This window comes from Lutjanus erythropterus, chromosome 17 (assembly GCF_056507025.1).
Source record: "Lutjanus erythropterus isolate fLutEry1 chromosome 17, fLutEry1.hap2, whole genome shotgun sequence".
NCBI classification, from domain to species: domain Eukaryota; kingdom Metazoa; phylum Chordata; class Actinopteri; order Lutjaniformes; family Lutjanidae; genus Lutjanus; species Lutjanus erythropterus.
The window spans coordinates 28535544-28556362 of NC_139333.1; the positions used below are offsets into that span (position 1 = coordinate 28535544).

Sequence of the window (20819 nt, forward strand, 5' to 3'; positions counted from 1 at the left end):
TGAAGAGGTCTTTTTTTGTTTGTTTGTTTGTTTTTGCAGAGTAAAAGGTTGATTATGAAGTGAAAAATCCTGAAGGCTGTACAAAAAAATCATGCTGACTTGTTGGTCCTTTTCACCATTTGCTTGCTGTTCATAAGCCTGTGTCAGTAGCCTACAGTACAAACTGAAAATGTGATGTAATTCAGAGTCTGAAGAGTAACACAGCCATGAAACGATTCCTACTGAACTGTCGTGTCCTCTGCTGTAAATGTACGTTTTTTGGACCAGATATGGAATTATTATGAGTTGTGCAATCGTGGCTTTCCTTGCTCGTTTTTGTTTTACATGAGAAAATCAGATTTTTTTCTCGTTAGATTTTGTGAACTTGTGTTTGGACAGAGAGTATTCAACCGCAGCTGAACTGAATCCCTTTGAGGACACATTAAACCTGGTAAAACCACTTTGTTGGATTTTGCTCGTACAATACGTGTGAGGATGAGGAGGATTGGACTGTAGGCCTTCATCCTGTGCAGTACATCATTTGCTTCATAAACCTGGTCAGTTGTTTGTAAACTGTAAATTGATTCTTTCTGTACATGAGACAAAATAGAAATAAATTTGTTCCCACGGTCAGTCAGTGTCTGTCATTTTATTTTGAAGAAAAGTATAAACCAGCTTACATATCTTGATGTAAAAACATTTTTCCTTCCTGGTACCTGAGTTTTCTTTTGAAAAAACGTTTATCAAAATTGCAATATGGCGTACTGATTTTAAAAAATTTGTGCATGAGACGCTGCAGGGAAGTAGCAGGTTACGATACGTTACGTGATATCAGAACGGTACGATGCCTGACCCAGATTTTAAGTCTGTATCGGAGGCCTTTCTGATACTGGCATTGGTATCAGAAAAACCCTTCAATGTAAGAGGCTTTAGAAACATATAACTGACAGTAGTACAACAGCTCATAAGTTCTGATGGAGCCACCCATGGGGAATCTGACTGTTTATATTCGATGGGAAGTTTATTTTATGGCACTTTTTAACAGAACTGGTGGCATAGAATTAATTTTTGCAATCTACATCCCAACTTGTAGGGTGTCTTTTGATATATATTTTATCATCAGCATGAAAGAAAAGCAAACAGATACATACATTTATTAGGAATATGCTCCAAAAAGCAATCTAATATGCACATAAGACTCATCATACGTTTATATGTGATAATACATAATACATGTGATTGCTGTTTTCTTGTTGCCACAGCAACGCTACCGTCAGATTTAATAAATCCTCGCCTTTATCATTTTTGATCTAAAAGTGTCATAATTTATTTATTGATTATATTTCGTATTCTTAATCTCACTACCTGAAGTTATTAGATAAATATAGTGGAGTATTACAGTATTTGCTTCTTAAATCTAATGGGATAAAGTGGCAGATAATTTAAATACAGCAAGTACCTCAACATCACATTTAAGTATAGTACATATAGACATATATGTACATATAGTAAATATATTTAGTTACATTACACCACAGCGCGTGAATATATAATACTGTGTTTGTCCTGTGTTGTTGGCTGCGGTGTAAACTGTGTAATGTCCCTTTAAGTGGAAGCTGCAGAGTCACGTGCGTGAGTGTGTCATGTGATTATTGAAGAGTGAGTGAACAAAAAAAAAAAAAAAAACAGCCTCAGACAGTCTATGCTTTGTGCTCTGAGTGTTTGTGAAGCCGCAGAAAACACCACATATATGTGACAGGCCGGACTTATTGAACCAAAACCACCAGGTAACAAAAATAAGTTTGTTTTAAAACGCAGAGAAAAATGTCTCCGCTAAAATTCATTCAAACCGGCTAGCCTCACTGTTAGCCACCTAGCATGCTAAGCTAACTGCACTTGTTTTTCTGTGGATTAGCTCATCTGAGAAATGACGTTAGCTTCCACGATAAGTCCAGTTATATCGTTAGAGAAAAGTTAGTTTTGTCGCGTGTCAAGTTTTCATTAAATCAGTGATGTATTTATTATAATTCTGCTCAGTGTTTTCTTTCAATATCATGGTGACTAATGGTGTTTCTGTTGTTGTTCAGGTTGTAATAAGAGGAGTATGCAGCTCGGTGCTCTTTGTTCATAACAGCTGAACTCATTCTGCCTGCCTCCTCCAAGTCATCTGCTCATAATGGTAAACACTCACTGTCAGCCAAATATGTGAACGTTTTTACTCATTTTTATTGTTTAAGCTGCTGTGTAAGAGTTGATATTGTACAGGGAAGTTTTCCACAGAGTCAGCAACAAGGCAACACCCCTGATGCTGTGAGAAATTCATTATCATGGCTCCATAACACTTTATAGCTGGTTTCAGTTAACAGAATGTCAAGAGGAGGTGATAACCATCAAGGCATCCTGCTCCCTAGGACTGCAAAATTAATCACAATAAAATCGCAATATGGTCAAGTGCAGCATCTCAATCGCAGAACCAAATTGCAGTTTTGTTGAAAAAGGATAAACATATGAGAAAACAGCATTATAGTGAGGTGCTGCAGCGATGACCCAGCCCAAAAATCTTGTTCTCCACATGAAAGAAAACATGTTTGTTTGGTACAGACCTCAATAAATCTTGCATCATCATGATTTTAGTTTTTTTTTCAGTCAGCATAAAACTTTAATGCAAAACTGATAATTTCCACTAATCGTATTTCATATCACAATTGCAATTTCAGTCAAAATAATTGCATTTTATCAAATTGTGCAGCCCTGCCTAAAATCTACAGCTGATTAAATGAGTGCAGGAGGAACAACACTAAATAGCAGTTGTTTTGGAAGTGAAATGCAAAAGATAAGTATGAAGGGGACCTGACCTTTACAGCGAGGATGTGGGTTTGTTCAGTGTTGAAATCTAGTTTATCAGTTGGAATGCTGCTGAGCTGCTGGACCTTTTTGTTACCTTTGTTATCTGTGTCCTCGGTGTTTTCTCACACCCGAAAGAAACACAGAAACCAAGAAGATTAGAGTTTGTTGGCAGTGTTTCCGGGTCTTTGTGTTTCGGCGGAGCAGATTAAATCATACTACATTGCTGACGGCTGTCTCCTCTCCTTTCCTCTGCTTCTGTTCAGACGCTGCAGATGGGGATCCTGTGTCTGGCTCTGCTGGGCCTGAGCGCAGCGCTGGTCTGTCCTGACGGAGGCATGTGTGAGGACAAAAACACCTGCTGCAAGAACACTGTGGGAGGATACGGATGCTGTCCACTGCCACATGTGAGTCAAAATTCAGTTATGTGTCACATTCTAGTGACTTATTACCAATTTGACCAGGTTCAGAGGTAGGAGTGGGCAATATATTGATATTTTATTATACATCGTGATATGAGATATCTTAGATTTTTGATAAAATTATATCACACGACCGTTGTCTTTATAGTCTTTATATTTACATGACAGATGACTGATTTACATGATCGATTAATCGCTGTTAAGAATTTATCTGACTAAAAATGTATGAATCAATAATTAATCGGTAGTCTAGAAAAGGCATTAATTGTGCCTAATTTGATATCGATTTGTCTGGCAGAGGCAATTGTTGAATAAGGAAACTTAAAATGAGAAAACTTGCACTCTTATTAATTATTAATGATTAATTGATTGTTAGCATTTTCAACCATCGGTTAAGGAAAATGAACAAAAGTTGCAACCCTTGTCTTAAGATTTTGCACCAGTGGCCATATCTATAATACAACACACTTATTTTATTATTATTTTTCTGATCAGTAATTATCGATATCGACACATATGAAACTTCTCTATCATGATAGGTTTTTCAGCTGGGCCTAATTCATTTCATGTCATTTAGTTTTGAAATTGAAATGGCTGTAGAAGCTTGAACAGACGTCAAAAGATTCTGCAGTGTAATCTTCATGTTTAGGTTTTAAAATTGTTCTTCTCCTCAGCTGACGCTCAGAAGCAGGACGAGTCAACTGTAACATCTGTTTCAGACAGGATGACACTTGACAGCAGATGACGTCAGCTGCAGGGGTTTTTTTTGCCCTTTTTTCTTCTAAATTTTCTGATGTCTGAGCAACAGTCACTTGTAGATATACAAGGATTGACCTGGATGACTGAGAATCCACTCAGAAAAGATTAAATATGTTTGGAGGAGTCTATATAAGCTAGTACAGAGAATTTCAGGTGTGTACACAGTAATCGTTCTACACGTCCTCTTTTCAGCTGTTTGTAGTACAGTTCAGTAAACCTTTTGTCGCCTCACACCACCTCTTTTTTGTGTAGGCTGAGTGTTGTTCAGACCACCTCCACTGCTGCTTCGAGGGGACGGTGTGTGACCTCATCCATGCCAAATGTGTTAATAAGACCGTTTCTCTGCCCTGGGTGAGACGACTTCCTGCCAAACAGGCCCCGCCCCTCATCCCTCAGGTAATTTGTCAGGTCGACGACGTATTGTTGTCTTCTCATGTTGTTATTTTGTTCACTGTTTCCTCTGAACTCATTCGACGTCTGGGCTGTTTGTCGACCTTTGGACTGGAATCAATGGAGCATAACGTTCTTGCAACCATTTGTTGTTTTCTTGACTTCATCCTGTCATATGTCACAGTGTTATTCTTTGAAGAATGTAGGTCAAACAGCAGATATGCTGCATTTGCACTTTGTTGATCTTACCTCTCGTAACTGTTATCCATTACAAAGAGCACACAGTCAACCATTTTATTGATGTGTACTTTTAGAAGTAAAGGATTAGTGCAAAGTGCAAATGAAACAAACTGTCTGAACACAGCAGTAGAAAACGAAAAGAAACAGCACTGACATCACAGCTCATGATATATCAGGAAAACATGTTCAAACACCACTACTTTGTTTTAAAAATACTTTTTTATTAAACATCAATTCATGATTTTCATATCCAAAACACAAAAATATTAAGTTATATAATAAGACATAAGACAAAGATAAGCAGAAAAGTTTGAGAAGTTTGGACTGACTTTTTGCTTAAAAGCTGACTTAAACAATTAGCTAATAATCTTGTTGATTTGTTGTTTTAGCATGCAGTGAAATGAACATTGCAATCTCCAGTAAATACATTTCCATTTTCCTTTTTAATTTTGTATGAATTTCCTTTTCCACAAGTAAATACAAACCAATCCTGTCACTGACATGTTGTTTTTTTGTTTTGTTTTTTTTCCTTGTGTGTTGGTGTCATTGGTATTCCTCGGCTGCGATGTGCGATGGCTCCAGCTCGAGGAGAGAGTAAAAGCAGTCATTTGTCCGGACCAGGCGTCTGAGTGTCCGGATGACACCACTTGCTGCCAGCTTCTCGATGGCTCTTGGGGCTGCTGTCCATTAGCCAAGGTGACGTACACGAGCTCACATGCTAAAACACTGTCGCCTTAAAGCATAAACCCCGAGCACTTCACACCAAGCAACATGTTACATGCTCTGATGGTCAGGTTTCAGAATAACTTTTCTGTTGCAAATTAAAATATTTCTGTTTTTTTTGGACCTTTCAGCAAAGATACTCAGTAAATATCTTGGTCACTGATCTTTAAAAGGGTGAAATAATAGAGTCTTATCAAAATCATGTGTTTTTGTTTCATGTGCACAGATAAAAAAAACATTAAAAAATCCAGTGTTGGTCAAGCTCTAGTCATGCTAAAATTAAATATATATTTCCTTGATTAAAAATGTTGCCAAGACCGCCAGCAAGATTTTCAGCTCAATCTGTTCCAGTCACAGGGATAAAATGGTGTTTGCTTGTTCCACACTCAGCAGCATTATTGGTCACAGTGCTTATGCTGAAGAAAGACGTTTGATTTGATAGTAACACAGATTTATGTCCAAACTTGACAGCTATTTATCTGTAAAAAAATTATATATTTTTTACAGAAGTTTTAAGTGAGGGATAATGCCCAATGAGGTGTCCGTTATCAGGAATTAATGTATGACATGGAGGCCCCCGAGTCCATTAATTCCTGATTATGGACACCTTGAAGCGCATTATCTCGCTTACACCCTGATCACCAGCCAAAGAAAAATAAATTAAGACGATTCATTAATTTACATGTTCATGCATTTATCACAAGCCATAACTTCCTTTCCATGGTAACGCCTGAGGCTTTGACTAATACCTGGAACAATAATTATCATCCGATAAGGTCCTTATGCAATAAAGAATTTTTTGTTTCATTTTCACTTAAATAATTAATAAATAATAATTGATTTTTAATTAAAAATGGTCAGGTATTAGAATTTCAGTATTCAGAAATCAGTTGTTGTTGTGGGTTGATAAAGGTGTGTTTGCACAGACACTGAGGCAAATTTTCACTTCACGCAGCACCGAGGGCGTGTGCTGGTGCTCACCTCAGCCTCTGACTTTACTCCACACTTAAAAGAGTCCACTACTTTCTGTTATTTCCCTCCAGTCTCTCTTTCTTCTCTCCTCTCCTTTCTATGGGTCTGAACATTTGTGAAGATTGGTTTGTTGGAATAATGTTTCAGTGGAAACGGCCTGTTGGTAAAGTTGTTTATAGTTTTGGTGCTATTCCTAGAATAATACATGAGATTAGATAGATTACATAGATTAGAAGTTTGCCCTCATGTGTAACAAAATAAAATGAAATAGTTCATATTTCATTGTAAATGTATTCGTACACTCTGTTGGTCTCATGGTTTTGCGACAGCATGCTGTATGTCCAGGGTTTATTTCCCTTTTGTGCGTTCTGTTTCAGATCTGCATCGAGCATCAAACTAGTATCATTTCAGTCTCACTTATTGTTGTGATACTCAGTATGGACTAGTTGCTCAGCAGGCATTTTGACATGTCATAATAGAAAACTCACAGGTGTATTAATGGCTGCTGCATTCTACTTAGGGGAGGTTCTTCTATTGTGCATGCTGGTTCACTGTCACTGTTACAGGGACACTTCAAGGAACTGAACCTTAATTACTGTTATTAAGTGCACCTGTGTTGTTCCTGCTCTGACAAGTCAAAAAAAACAGTCCATTGTGATACTAAACTTGGTATTAGTATCACAGTCAAAACTTTGGCATCATGACAACACTAGGTCTGACTGTGCAAGACTAGCCGCTGCCTGAAGTAACGAGTTGCGTGGCAAACGAGATGTGAGACGGTTGCTTATGTGATGAGGGGCAGTTTACTTCACGCAGCTTGTGTGTGAGTCGCCATCCTGTGGCGTTCAGAGGATGACGCGCTTTGACTTTGACTGCATCCCTGTTGCTATGGTTACTCATTCCAGCACATTAATTTAGACTGGCGAGCAGACATTTTCACTGGAACTACTTAGTGTCCACTATCAGGATTTAACGGACTCCCTGCAGCCAATCAGAATCAAGACCGTGGCATGATATCTGGTAATTGAGCATCTGTACTTTTACATCATCTGCAGGACACCGTGTCCTTAACTGAGGAGTGTTCCTGACTGAAATATTTTCTCCTCTCCACAGGCAGTGTGTTGTGAGGATAAGCTCCACTGTTGCCCCGAGGGATCAAAGTGTGATATTCCTCACTCACGATGTGTGACTGCCTCGCTGCAGTCCTTCCCCATGCTGGAGAAACTTCCTGCCAGAAGGAGGGAGAACAAACCAGGTGGGACATTCATCATGTAAATAAACACCTTCAAACAAACCCCCATCCAGTTTGATCCTCATGTACTCACGTCAGACCAAATGTCTACTTGAATAGAAATATTTTAACTGGCAAACAGATGTCTGACATCTATCTAAAACCCTATGCTGATGATACTGTGCTTATTATGAATATTTATGTGTTTATTTTCGTAGCTCTTACAGCCAGTTCAGTGTCTTGTCCTGGTGGGAAAAGCAGCTGCCCAGAAAGTTATACATGTTGCCTGCTGAGCAGTGGAGACTACGGCTGCTGCCCATACCCAGAGGTACGTATGACTGCTGCAAATATATTGATCACCTACAATTTTGTTATTCAGTTATTAGTTAAAGCAATGCCAAATATTCACTGCTTCGGCTTCACAAATGTCAGGATTTGCTGCTTTTCTCTGTTTTATATAATTATTCTAGGTTTTCTTTTTGGCCAAAGTCTTTTTATTGGTATTTAAAGTCATACAAAATTCAATAAATCACAGATATAGTTGGATAGAAACGATAAACTCTCTCATGTTTCTGCTTTAACAGAGCCTCACCCCTTTAACAGTATTACTGTACCATTTAAAAATCAGACTTGGTTTTTTATATATATATGTAAACACATATATATATATATGTATGTATGTATGTATGTATGTATGTATCTATATACATATATATATATATATATATATATATATATATATATATATATATATATATATGACCTTCATTAGAGTGTTATAAAGGTTCATGTCATGAGATTGAAGCTGTCAGAGTTTATAGCCGACACACAGCAAAGGCTCTAATACTGTGTGCACACTGTACTGAAACAGCAAACTTTAATTCTTTTACTTTTCACTGTGTTTGCTACTTTAATCCTGTGCAGGCCGTGTGCTGCAGCGATCATCTCCACTGTTGCCCTAGCAACACAATATGTGACCTGGAGCATGGTGTCTGCAAGTCAGGAGAGACACGTCTGCCGCTGCTGAAGAAGATCGCAGCTGTACCCAATGATGGTAAGACGTCAAAGTGTATAAAGTATAAAGTGTCAGACAAGAAACAAGCATTGATCATGTGTCTGTCCTGTCAGTTGTGTGTCCAGACAAGAAGACAGCATGTCCCGACCAGACCACCTGCTGCCAGATGACCAACGGCTCATACGGCTGCTGTCCGATGCCTGATGTGAGAAACCTGAACTAACAAACCAGTCCAGATTGTTCAGAACTGAGTCCTGATCCTTCGTCAGTTCTGTTAAATTCAGCATTTCTATACTTTATACCGACACTGATTGAGAGACTTTCTGGGACTCAACAATAACGATTGCTTGAGGCATGTTTAATGCCACATCAGGCTAGTAAATCTAGCAACTGACTTGCCAAGCTGAAAGTCTTCAAAAAGAATTAAACACCTCATTTCAATGAGAAAGAGGGGGAGATTGTTTTAAGATATCCAATATACCAGAATGTGTGTAGCTTTTCATCTGTGACATCTTTCTTCTGTTTAATTTACTTAAACAAAGATTAAACATGACAGTTAACTTCAGTCTTCGTCATTATTTGCTAACGCTAATATGTAAAACAATTTGTATAGAGGCAAGTAAAAACTGACTTTGGGAAAGTAGATTTCTGATCCATTTGGCTGACTTTGAAGAGAAAAATCTTGAGCATTGAACCCTGTTTTCTTCTTGTCTTCCAGGCCGTCTGTTGTTCAGATCACATCCACTGTTGTCCTGCAGGCACCCAGTGTGACCTGTCCCGCAGCACCTGTATGTCCAATCAAGGAGAAACCGGCATGGCCATTAAGATCCCTGCTGCTGAGACGGAGCTGGTGACAGTGCAGAGCAAAGGTCAGACAGTCTGAAAGCTACAGTAGGTAGAAACCATAAAATTGGTTGATTTTTGAGTCTCATCTCCAGGATGCGAGTTAGGTTTCGTTTTCGAGAAATGTTTGCCTACCACAGCGTTAAAGCAACTTTATGCATGTGGAGGGAGGAAAGACTGTCCAAGACCCTCTTAGTCAAACTCTAAATATTTAATTGGCATTGAATCATCATCTCCAGCATTTTTATCTAATGGCTCTAGAAAGCGATGTAAACAGAACTAATAGTCGTCCGTGGAGTCTGCGGTTGTCTGTATACGCCTCTGTTTGGGACTGTTAAGAGTCCTACGACTGTGTCCTAACTGAATGCAACAACAAAATCAGTTCAGTTGCACAGTTTTCTACTGGAACATTCCTGTCATGTTGAAAGTGCTGCATCATGACCAAGGAACGGCTGATTCATGAAGTTCAAACGAAAGTTATCTGTGATCCTCTTCATTTTACTACAAACACCTTAATAAGTTCATCATGATTAGATTTTGATGTAAGAACACAAAGCACTTTTGTATTTTAGGGGGCATATTGTTAAATAGCTGCAAAATATGACTGGTGCTGTGATCTAAAAGGGTTAAAAAGACATTTTTAATTTCACTGTGACTTTAAATAAAGTTTGCATTCATGCACACTGATACAAAACATTTCTATTATCTTTCAGTTGGTTCTGTTCCCTGCAATGACTCTGTGGCCTGCGCAGATGGAAGCACCTGCTGTAAATCGTCAGAGGGAGAATGGGCCTGTTGTCCACTACCAAAGGTACCAACATACTGATGTGTATGAGTCACACAGCGTTTGACTCTCCGTCCAGCTGCACCGAATTACTGACCGCCTCGTTTCATGATTCACCTCCTGTCTGCAGAGTTTAGTTTTTTATGTGTCAGTGATCTCGACACATGGACCGTCTAATCTCTCATCAAATTTGTTTTGTTGCAACACTCATGTAGAAATATAAGTCAATATGATTCATGCAAACTTGTATTTAGTCTTGGCACGTATTCCAGTTTCAGAAGGTCAGTATGGAGGAGGAGGAGGAGGAGGAGGAGGAGGAGGAGGAGGAGGAGGAGGAGGAGGAGGGAGGAGGAGGGAGGAGGAGGGAGGAGGAGGGAGGAGGAGGAGGGAGGAGGAGGGAGGAGGAGGGAGGAGGAGGAGGGAGGAGGAGGAGGGAGGAGGAGGAGGAGGAGGAGGAGGAGGATTTTCCTGCACAGACAGACTTTATATTTTGGTTTAATATTGTTAGTTGCTAAATAATAAATATATAATAGAGATTACTCATGGATTGTGCGTCATTGTTTGTCCTCCCTGTAGGCCGTGTGTTGTGAGGACCACCTGCACTGCTGTCCCCACGGCACAATTTGTAACCTGGCAGCCTCCACATGTGACGATCCCACAGGCGGCGCCGTCATGCCCTGGCTGAGCAAAGTACCCGTCTTCCCTTTACTCAACGATAACAGCAAGTGTGACAAATCTACATCGTGTCCAGGAAAATCCACCTGCTGTAAGACAGCGAGCGGAGACTGGGCCTGCTGTCCTCTGCCTCAGGTAACATACATACAGGACCGGAGTGATGATGATGCTGTTCAGATCAGCAGCTTTTTATGATGAGTTTCTGGGATGTTTTTTGATATTTGTCAGATACACAATTCTCTGTACAACACAGAGAGACTCAGGAACACATCAGTAGCCCCAACATATTGGTAGCTAGCCAGCGATAAGTACTGCTCTCCATTTTTGTAGAAAAGAGGTAAACCTCAAAACACTGTCTACAACCTCTTGTAAATCTGGCAACTGTAATATAAGTTGTTCCTTTCTTAGTCTAAAAAAATAATGTTTGTCCTGGTGTGTTGCAGCACCAGCATGTATAATGAATTGTATGCTTTGTTATCAGCACAGCTGCACAGACAAGTTCCAGTTCTGTTGCACACACAGTGGTTTTTCTCTCCATTTTTCACACATTTCTGTTGAATAACACATCTTTTGGCACTTTTATGTTGCAGAATAGACGTATAATCAGAAAAAAGCCGTGTTTCTGTCAGGCTTCTCTGTTGCTCGCTCTCTAAACCTGAATTAAATGTATTTTATGTTATGTTAAAACAAATATCAATGCTGTGTTGTGTACAGCAGCACTTTGCACAGATTGTGTTTAAACCTACCAAGTTTTTACTTATCTGGATAATGTGTCCAGATACAGACCACATTTTAACTTTTACTCTTATTCAAAGAGCTGTCCTCTCATTTCACTGCACATAATGAAAATACAAATATATAACAAATAAATCTTAGCATATCTTGATCCCCATTGACGTTGAGAGTAATGTCCAGACATGAATGCCCCACTTTTTCTTTACAGTTTCACTCCTTTCACGCTGCATTTTTCTGCGGTAGTGAAGAGTGATCTCTGTAGACGGCCGTTCAGATCACACAGCTCTCCAGCTGTCGGTGATGTCCAGCTCCAGCCTGGTCCCAGACCTCTGAATCACCGCCCCCACACCTCTGATTCTTTCTTTGGTTCTAATGAAGTGACGAAATGTCTATTCCCAGTTTCACTCTGAGCTTTCTGGTTTCATCATGGACCTGTTAGTGCTTTCAGTTAATGTAGTAAATTTCAGATATTAGTCAGCCTGTTACAGTCAGTTTGTTCGATCAGCTCCGACAGCACTGCTGCTTCTGAGACAGCGATGCCTTTGTGAAAACTGAAGTCAGTGTGAATGGAAGAGACGGTTTGAATTCAGGGTCTCTGGTCTTTAATTATGAGCCGATCACAGCATCCCATCTTCATTATGTCAGATGTAATGGGCTCCCACTACTTGACAAAGTGTTGAATTGGTCAAAAAACTCATGTTTCATTAAATGTTCTGCACATGGTTTCACATTTGTTGTGCATAATAAATGACACTTACTAAAATTACATACTAAAATAAACAAATCAGTGATCAACCACTCTGCCTTTGTCATTTCATGATCATGCAGTGCAGGAGTCTGCAGTCTACGGCCTCTTTAGCTCTGCTCCAGTGGTAAAAAAAAATTATATGGAAATGAATAAATTTATTTCTTTAACTTTTTAATATTCATTTATAATTGTTGTAGGTCTGTGAAAAAGTTGAGACAACTCAAAATGTCAAGGCAAAGATACTGCCGAAGCCAACCCAAACCACTCCTTTGAAACAGTGAAATTGTTTGGTGGTAAATGTTTGTTCTGTGTTTCTTCAGGCCGTGTGCTGTGAAGATCACGTCCACTGCTGCCCTCACGGTACCGTCTGCAACCTGGAGGCTGAGAGCTGTGACGACCCGTCGGGTTTCCTGCCATCCCTCCGCTGGCTGGAGAAGGTGCCGGCCCTGACCTCAGAAATGAAGGATGAGAAATGTGACAAGCAGACGATGTGTCCGGGAGGAACCACCTGCTGTAAGAAAGACTCTGGACTGTGGGCCTGCTGCCCCTTACCTCAGGTCAGTGTCTCCTGCACAGTTTAAGGGCTTGTTGAGTGTGTGTGAGGGGATGTTCAGGTCCGGGTGACGCCGTGTGTTTGGACATACTGATGGCTGAGGGTGTGTTTGTTCTTGTAGAGTGTCAACTTTAATAGAGCTATGAAGTTGGGGGTGTTATTACAGGCTTGCAGCATGTAAAACTCCAGATAGATGTTAATATTTTTAAGCACCGGCTCCAAACAAGCCTCTAGATTTGGTGACCAGAGTACAACAACTTAACACTGCACTTCCTTAATCATGACACTTTTGTTGTCCGCTCTTCCCATGAATCTCGATGTTTCCTGAAGGCATCGTTTCCGAAGAGAAAAAAGTCAGACTTCTCAGCTAGTTGATGAAACTGGCGGCACACGCTGCAGTAAATCAAGGTGTGTCAGATTCTAGCCACTTAAACTCCTGCTTCCGGTCACTCCTAAATTTTCTTTACTGTTTTTTTTTTCATGTAAACCCAGACTTCAGCAGCCCCGACAAATCTGCAGCTAGGTATAACAGAAAATATAAAAGGGACCTCCTCATGTATGTCTCTTGGAATGATTTGACGAAGCTGCCTGGAATATTTGGCTTCCACAGGGTAATTTTTTGTGGCTGTGGTTAACGTCAAACACTGGACAATGTCAGAAAAATTCTATCAAACCTTTGGTGGACATGAAACTGAAATGCATCATTATCGTGAGCTTTAATATACACAGATTCAGCTAATTAAAGGAGGCTTTGCACTGTTTCTCTGATTTTACTTGTTACCAAACTGTCAGCTGCTCAGATGCTTCATGTTACAGTTTAAAAATGTCTCATTTAGGCTTAATTCATCTTAGAATAATGTGTGAATGTTTCCAAGTTGGAATAATGTATGTTTCTTCCTCTTTTACTGATTCTACTGATGTAAAGGATCCAGTCAGAGGCGTGAATCCCACTGCAGTCAGTCCTCTGACTGGCGTCTTTCCTATAATGATGGTGACTGAAGCCTCTGGTTGTAATTCTTATTTATAGTAAACTCTGTGAAACAAGATGGTTTTCTCAGAAACAAAATACAAACTGAAGAGACTCGTGTGTTTCTGTGTTGAGGAACTTCTGGGAAATCTTTGACAAAAAACTGAGAATTTAAAAGACCAACAGCTGTTTTCAGTTTTAACTTTGTCACATGTTGTTTTTAATTGTGTTGATGTTGTAGATGAGAGAGTAGCAGGAACATTTCAGCACTACATGACATTCTTTGACTTTTATGTCCTTTATTGAATAAAATCTCTTCCGTCTGTTAAACTGAGAACATTTACAGGGATTTAAGGTGTTATTAAAGAGCCAGTCGCTCTCCTTCTCTGCAGGCTGTGTGCTGTAATGATCACGAGCACTGCTGCCCCAAAGGCTACAAATGTAATGTGGCTGAACAGGCTTGTGACCGACCTGGTAGCCTCAGCCTGCCCTGGCTGCAGAAGATCCCGGCGCTGCAGAGTGAGCCTGTTTCTGCTCCAGCTCAGTCGACCAAGAACATGTGTGATGCTCAAACCAGCTGCCCCAAAGACACGACCTGCTGCTTCATGGACAAGACCAAGAAGTGGGGCTGCTGTCCTCTGCCACAGGTGAGTGATCATTTAAACAGCCTCACACACTGATTAAACTGTGTTTGAGTTTTTCAGAGTTCAGAGTTACCTTTGCTATTCCTCCTCAGGCAGTCTGTTGCACCGATGGAAACCACTGCTGCCCCAGCGGTCACACCTGTGAACCTCACCGCTCCTCCTGCTCAAAGGGCCTCCATGTGATCCCCTGGTTCACCAAAGTGAGCGCTGAGACCGAGCCGGGCGCCGTAACGGACGTTAAATGTGACGACAAAAGCAGCTGTGCTTCAGGGACGACCTGCTGCAAACTGCAGACAGGAGAGTGGGGCTGCTGCCCGCTGGTCAAGGTCTGTACAGCACCGACTTCACTTCATGTCCTGTAGAGCTGCACTGATAAGTTGATCAGTCGATTAGTTGTCAGCTAATGTCATGTGAGATCATGTTTTAGTAACTGTGAGAAAAGCTTTGACGGGTTTGGAAATGGATCAGTAAATGCAGCAGCAGCAGCAGCAGTAAGTAAACCTTTTAATTCATTTAAAACACTTTGGACAGACGTTAGTTGTGGGTTTTCATTTTAGGAATAAACTGCAAGTCAGTTTGTGTTAAAAATGAACAACAGTGACCTTCACAACATGGATTAATTTAACTCTTACTGTTGTTGAAGGAAATGAGTCATGGTTCCAGTCATAGAAGTCATAGAATCATCTTTGACAATAGGTTGGTGCCAAATCTTACTTCCTAATACCAGAAAAAATAAATAAATGCAAATCATGCTGGTGCTGAATCCACGTCAACATACAGGACACCAAATACATCACTGTTAGAAATAAAAAAAGCTTCTTACAAAAAAATTATATTGTAAACAAAAAGCTTTCTTCTCCTGAGAGCTACAAATAAAATCTGCCAACACAACTCAAATCTTTTATGGTCCTTCAGCCAGAGGAATACTTGACTGAAAAGTATGTTTCTTAAAGTGTGACTCAGCTGTTAGTGAAAGACAGTGACGAAGGTCACAGTTCTTTCCTTCCTCTTATATGTAGCAGCATCATCATGCAGAAAATGTAGCATTCAGATCAGACATATTTGGACCAAAATTAGATTGTTTGGATTTGAATACAAAAAGAACACTACTGGGAAGCTACACAGTGATATAAAACCCCTCAAAGAATAAATAATAATGGACCCACCCTTTAAATCATCATATAATGAGTTAATAAACACTTGAATCACATCGTAAACAGTCTTTCCTCTTCACTGTTAAACCCGCCTGTATCTGTGAGTATAACTGTGCTCACAGATCTTACACTTTTAATTAAAGTCTGCTTCACATAAAACATTTTTATGAGACAATAAATGTGTTTCCATCAGTCTGTTTTTATGCACATTCCTTAAAAAAAAAGTTTGGCTGAGGTTGAAAAGTTGTTTGAAAGAGGTTTGTCATAAAATAAGATTTTCACTACACGATTATTGTAACAAAATGGATTTATTATAACATTATTATTGCGATATCTATAGAAAATTTAAAGATCTTTGTCTGTTGTGTGTTTTGTCTCTTTTTTGGCAAATTAATTAGACTCAAAATACAAGTGTAAGGAGGAGGAGAAAATACATTTCATCATCCTCACATTAATACATGAAACAGACAGGAATGTTTTGTTTCCATCTTGTTTCCTGCGTTTTCCTTTTCTTTTTAACTCTTCTTCTGCAGTTATTTACTGGCACCTGACTGGAGAATTAACACCACCAACTGTTTATTGTTTTCTTTAAATGCAGTCAGAAATTTGCACTACATTTAGACAAAAACGTGCCTAAAATGTTAGGAATTTAGTTTACGTGGGACACTTATCACACTGTAGCCTGAATTAAATATGATTGAATCATTCCAAACAAAGACGTCCAGGGACGTCCGTGTAAAATGTCCCATTTTTAAAGACCTTTCCAGTGAGCTGCTGTTCAGACAAACCATTCCAACTCTCACATGTATGTCTGGTGTTATTATAACATGTAATAAATTTGACTTTAGCAGTTTTTTGTCACTAAATCTTGCAGAGACATTGTGGTTTAGTCCATACTTCCAACATGTTCAGGGTGCACACACACAGAGGACTGACCTCCAGCACTGTTCAGCTGTGAGTGAATCATATCAGATCATAGATTCTTGTTGCGTCTCTCTGCAGGCGGTTTGCTGTGCAGATCACGAGCACTGCTGTCCTCAGGGCTACACCTGCAACATGCAGACGGGAACGTGCGAGAAGAAGAGCCACATCATCCACACCCTCCCTCAGAGCAGAGTGGTACGGCCCGAGCTCACGCTCACCAAAAGCGACAAAGACATACCATGTGACAGCACGGGGGAGTTCCACTGCCCCGAGCGGGACACGTGCTGTAAGATCTCAGCCACAGAGTGGGCCTGCTGCCCCTCGCCCAGGGTACGTTCACACCCCGCTCGCTCACATCAGCGCTTCATGTTGGATCAAACTTACAGGAAAGAGAGAATTGGTGATGTGATTATAAATGGTTCCTCTTCAGCTGGATACTGAGGAATGTGGATAATGTGACCAGTGAACATTTGTGTCACATGATCCAGAGTGTCCCTATTTTCTGCCTCACTGAACACGCTGAGTCACACTGAGGTCCCTTTTACTGTTTTACTCTTCCAGTAATCTGTTTTATGGTTGGACAGAAACTTGGAAATAAAAATGATAATCAGTGTTAGTTAAACCAACTTCATCAAACAAATTTATAGACTTACAATAAGTTGTTACTTTGACTTTAGTCACAGAAATAATTCAAAACATTTATTTCCAGATGTAAAATCTAATTTTGTTTGTCTTGATGTGTATGACTAAAACTCCAGGTTACACTCAGCTTTCTGCAGTAATCAGATTTCTTAAACATGTTAACAAAAAGTCAGGGGATCAGGTGCTGATCGTTCACAGGAACATTTTTGGTAAAATCTCAAATTAAACCACAGCGCACTGAGCCGACTTTACTGTGACTTTATTAAGAGTCAACCACATGTTTCGCCCGTGACTTCAGGTTTCTATAATCTTCTGCCCCAGTTACAGAAACCAGATTTCTCCTGGAGAACAATGATTTCTTGACCATAAATACACATAATCTGGTTTCTGATTCAGCCCGTTACATGTGAGGCTGGTCATGAGAAAGACTTCAGAGAAAGTCTCACTGTGACAGAAGAGTGGAAGGATTAAAGTAAAGACTCCATTACATGTAGTATTTTAAAATAACTCAAGTCTGAGTGAAACTGAAAGTAGCCTCTTGATGTCTGAATAAATCATTTTCCATCACTGAACATTTGATCAATTTGAAAAAAATTCAGACACATTCACAGTAGCTTGGTTTTCTTTTCTTTTATTTATTATTATACAGGAAAAGTTTAAAAGTAACATAATAAAATCAATTACAGTTAAACGGGTCTGACTCAGTTAAAACTGGTTTGCAGCAGGTTCCTGTTCTGCAGCACATAAAAGACAAAATCACATCATAAAACGTCAACAGTGAACGGAAAACAAAAAGAAAGCAAAGTTTCCATCCGGCAACTTTGAAACAAACTGAACTGTTGCAAGAAAGAGCAAAAAAAATCAGCTGGTTTGGAGGGAATAAACTGGGCTACACAAAGCATAGTTTGGTCAGAAGTTGGCGGTCTGGGCTGCAGCACACGTCTGTAACTAACAGGGGAAGCTGAGGTCACAAACTGGAAACAAAACCAGTCGTCTGCCAACAGCCAGTAAACCTCAGAGAAGAAGAAACAAACCTGTGGAAAGAGGACTTTGAGAATTACTTTCAATTTGGCAGGTTGTAATTATTCTTTCATTGTTCTACAGCAGAACATATTTGGAGAAAAGTGTTTCCATTAAACTCAGTTTAAATGAGCATCCAACACAGAAATCAAGTCAGTGATCAGCATGTAGTTACACTGATACACTGATGACTGACATGCTGCATTCCTCACAGATTTTACAGTAACTACAGTCGCCCTGCAGACTCTGATTCCTCCCTGTAACCAACTTTCTTGTTTGCATTTTGCAGAGAGAACTCTCGGGTCGCCTCCTGACAGGGCATTGATTATTTCTTTATCAAGTTGTCCTTATGATTAATAAATCTTGTAATTGATTATTGCAGCTGTTGTGGTAGAAACCTGCAGGTTGAGGAATTACATTTGTCCTGGAAGATGTGAAGTTCAAATCTTCAACTGCCTGAAGAAAAAAATTAAAAAAAATAAAGAACAAGAATTATATTAAGAATTATATTTAAATTAACTGAATAATGGTTCTTTATTCAACATTTTAACTTTTTATTTATCATTGTTGAAGTCTAAAGTGATTCTTTAACCCCCAGTTGTAAAAATCTGTAGCCTGTACACCAAATTAAATAGTTAAAGTTTTAATATTCTGCCAATTTAAATGTGTGTCAGCCTACACCTCGAGGGCTGAGCACCATTTCCTCTAAATTTTACTGGTGGTTAGTTTTGAGTCTCTTGGCTAGCCATGCATACCAAATCCAGAAATAAAATAAATGTTTCTGAGGAATATTGATAATTTAAAAGCTCCAGACCATTTTTTTTTTCTTTTTTGGGCCAAAAATGGCTCCTTGCTTGGACCCACACACTTGGTGTTTGTACTAAATGATTTCAGAGTGTTGATTCCTGGGTCACTGACACTTGAGTGATTAAAAGTGACTTCAGAAAAAGACAAATACGCAGGCTGACTGTTGTGATCAGGCTGGTTGCACTTATGTATGCTGTGTTTTGCACTGAAAAACAAAAAAAAGAGAATAAAATGGATGTAATCTGCCTGGTTTGTACATTTTGTATCACAAGCTGCGATGTATAATGTATTCAACAGCTTTATGATGCTTCCCAGTCAGCTCACTGCCACTGAATATTGCAGGTTTCTGTTCCATATTGCATTTCGGTTCCTTTCACACTGCAGAATTTCAACTTGTGAATATCAGACATGTTTGACTTTTAGGATTTTTAAATCACTGATCCATTAACATTAAGATTGTGTCTGTACGGCATCATTTGGACAGATAATCTGTTCAGAGCATCCTCGAATCAGGAACACCCTGCGACTGTCAGGAAGGGCGAATCAGATCCAAAATGTGTCCAGTTATCCTCTGATGTCGAGCCAGCGTTACGTTGACCAGCAGGAATCAAACTCCGGAGCATCTTTTTCTAACTGCTGTGTTTCTTTCTCCTGACAGGCCGTCTGCTGCTCCGACTCAAAGCACTGCTGTCCTGCAGGATACTCCTGTGATTACCAGTCTGGAGGCTGCGCTCAGCAGAACCAGCTGACCTGGGACACTTTGTTCGGGGAAAGAAAGAAAGACTTTGTCCAACATGGGCTTTAATCCCACCGAGGTGCAGTCAGCCTGGATCCACACCCTCCATCTGCAGCTCGATAAGAGCTTTCTATCACTTCCTGTGTGTTTAGTCATTCACGGAAGTGGATTTAACAAGTTTCTGCCCTCCTGAGTATTTTTGGTGGAGACTTTGTGCAAGACAGGAAAAAAAAAAAACTACAGCCGTCTCTCGTTGTAATGAAGTAGAGGCACTTTGGTGGTAGGAAGGAATTATTTCAGCATGTGAAGTGAAAAATGCTGTGCAGGAGTCTTTTAATGTTTTGCACCAGGCAGAAAATATTTATCATCATCATCACGCTCACGTCTATGAAATTAGCATGACAGCGATACAGCCATGAGAGGGAACGTCTCCTGCTGTTATTCTGTATTTTTCTTATTGTCACCGATAAGAAAAATACAGAATATTACCAACCGGCTTCTTTGTTTTTGTGTTTTCTGATTATGACAGTTGAAAGTCAGTGATTGCCCTGAGCTGTTTCATTTCTCTATTAAAAAGAGAAACATAAACGTTTCTGCCGCCTCGCTGTGGGCAACATTTCATCAACTCCTCATACTTGACAGGTGTTTCTAGGAGTGGTTGTCTGTTACTTCACGTCCACACTTTGAGGAAGCTGCGTTTTTTTTGTTTGATGCTCCGCAGGCACAAGTCGTTTCCGTTAAACTGCCGGTGTTTTCTTGAAGCAATTTCATGTAGTGGTTCATTTTATTTGATCTTTATTTTGTCTGTGATTTACTGAGAGGTCCTGGGAACATGGAACGAACAAACAGTGCAGATTAATTTCATGTAAAGTGATTTAAATAGTTTATTACAATTTGGATGTTTAGTTATCATACATTTGGTTAAAGCAGCATGAACAATGACTGCGTTTACATGCACAAAAGATTCAGATTTTTGCTCTTATTCTGAAAAACTACTAATGAATTCTGTTTG

General features: G+C 39.7%; 1 protein-coding gene across 2 annotated transcripts; it reads left to right on the plus strand.

The window, feature by feature from the left end:
* The first annotated feature begins 1613 nt into the window (after positions 1-1613).
* On the plus strand, positions 1614-20572 carry grnb (granulin b). 2 transcript variants are annotated; one of them, XM_084741671.1, is made up of 17 exons: positions 1614-1766; positions 2067-2158; positions 3090-3230; positions 4257-4400; positions 5217-5330; positions 7443-7584; positions 7779-7888; positions 8485-8614; positions 8689-8780; positions 9294-9444; positions 10132-10229; positions 10779-11012; positions 12681-12917; positions 14273-14527; positions 14617-14850; positions 16681-16932; positions 19730-20572. In XM_084741671.1, the coding sequence occupies exons 2-17, from the start codon at positions 2156-2158 to the stop codon at positions 19874-19876; spliced, it is 2484 nt and encodes an 827-aa protein (XP_084597797.1). In that variant the 5' UTR covers positions 1614-1766; positions 2067-2155; the 3' UTR covers positions 19877-20572. The 2 variants fall into 2 exon arrangements, with proteins under 2 accessions (XP_084597797.1, XP_084597798.1); XM_084741672.1 differs by lacking the exon at positions 2067-2158 and having other exon boundaries at positions 1622-1766.
* The last annotated feature ends 247 nt before the right edge of the window (positions 20573-20819 follow it).

Coding starts and splice junctions, on each gene's coding strand:
- grnb (XM_084741671.1), top strand. Junction 11,013..12,680: donor CCTGCTGTCCTCTGCCTCAG/GTAACATACATA, acceptor GTGTTTCTTCAG/GCCGTGTGCTGTGAAGATCA. Junction 14,851..16,680: donor GCTGCTGCCCGCTGGTCAAG/GTCTGTACAGCA, acceptor GTCTCTCTGCAG/GCGGTTTGCTGTGCAGATCA.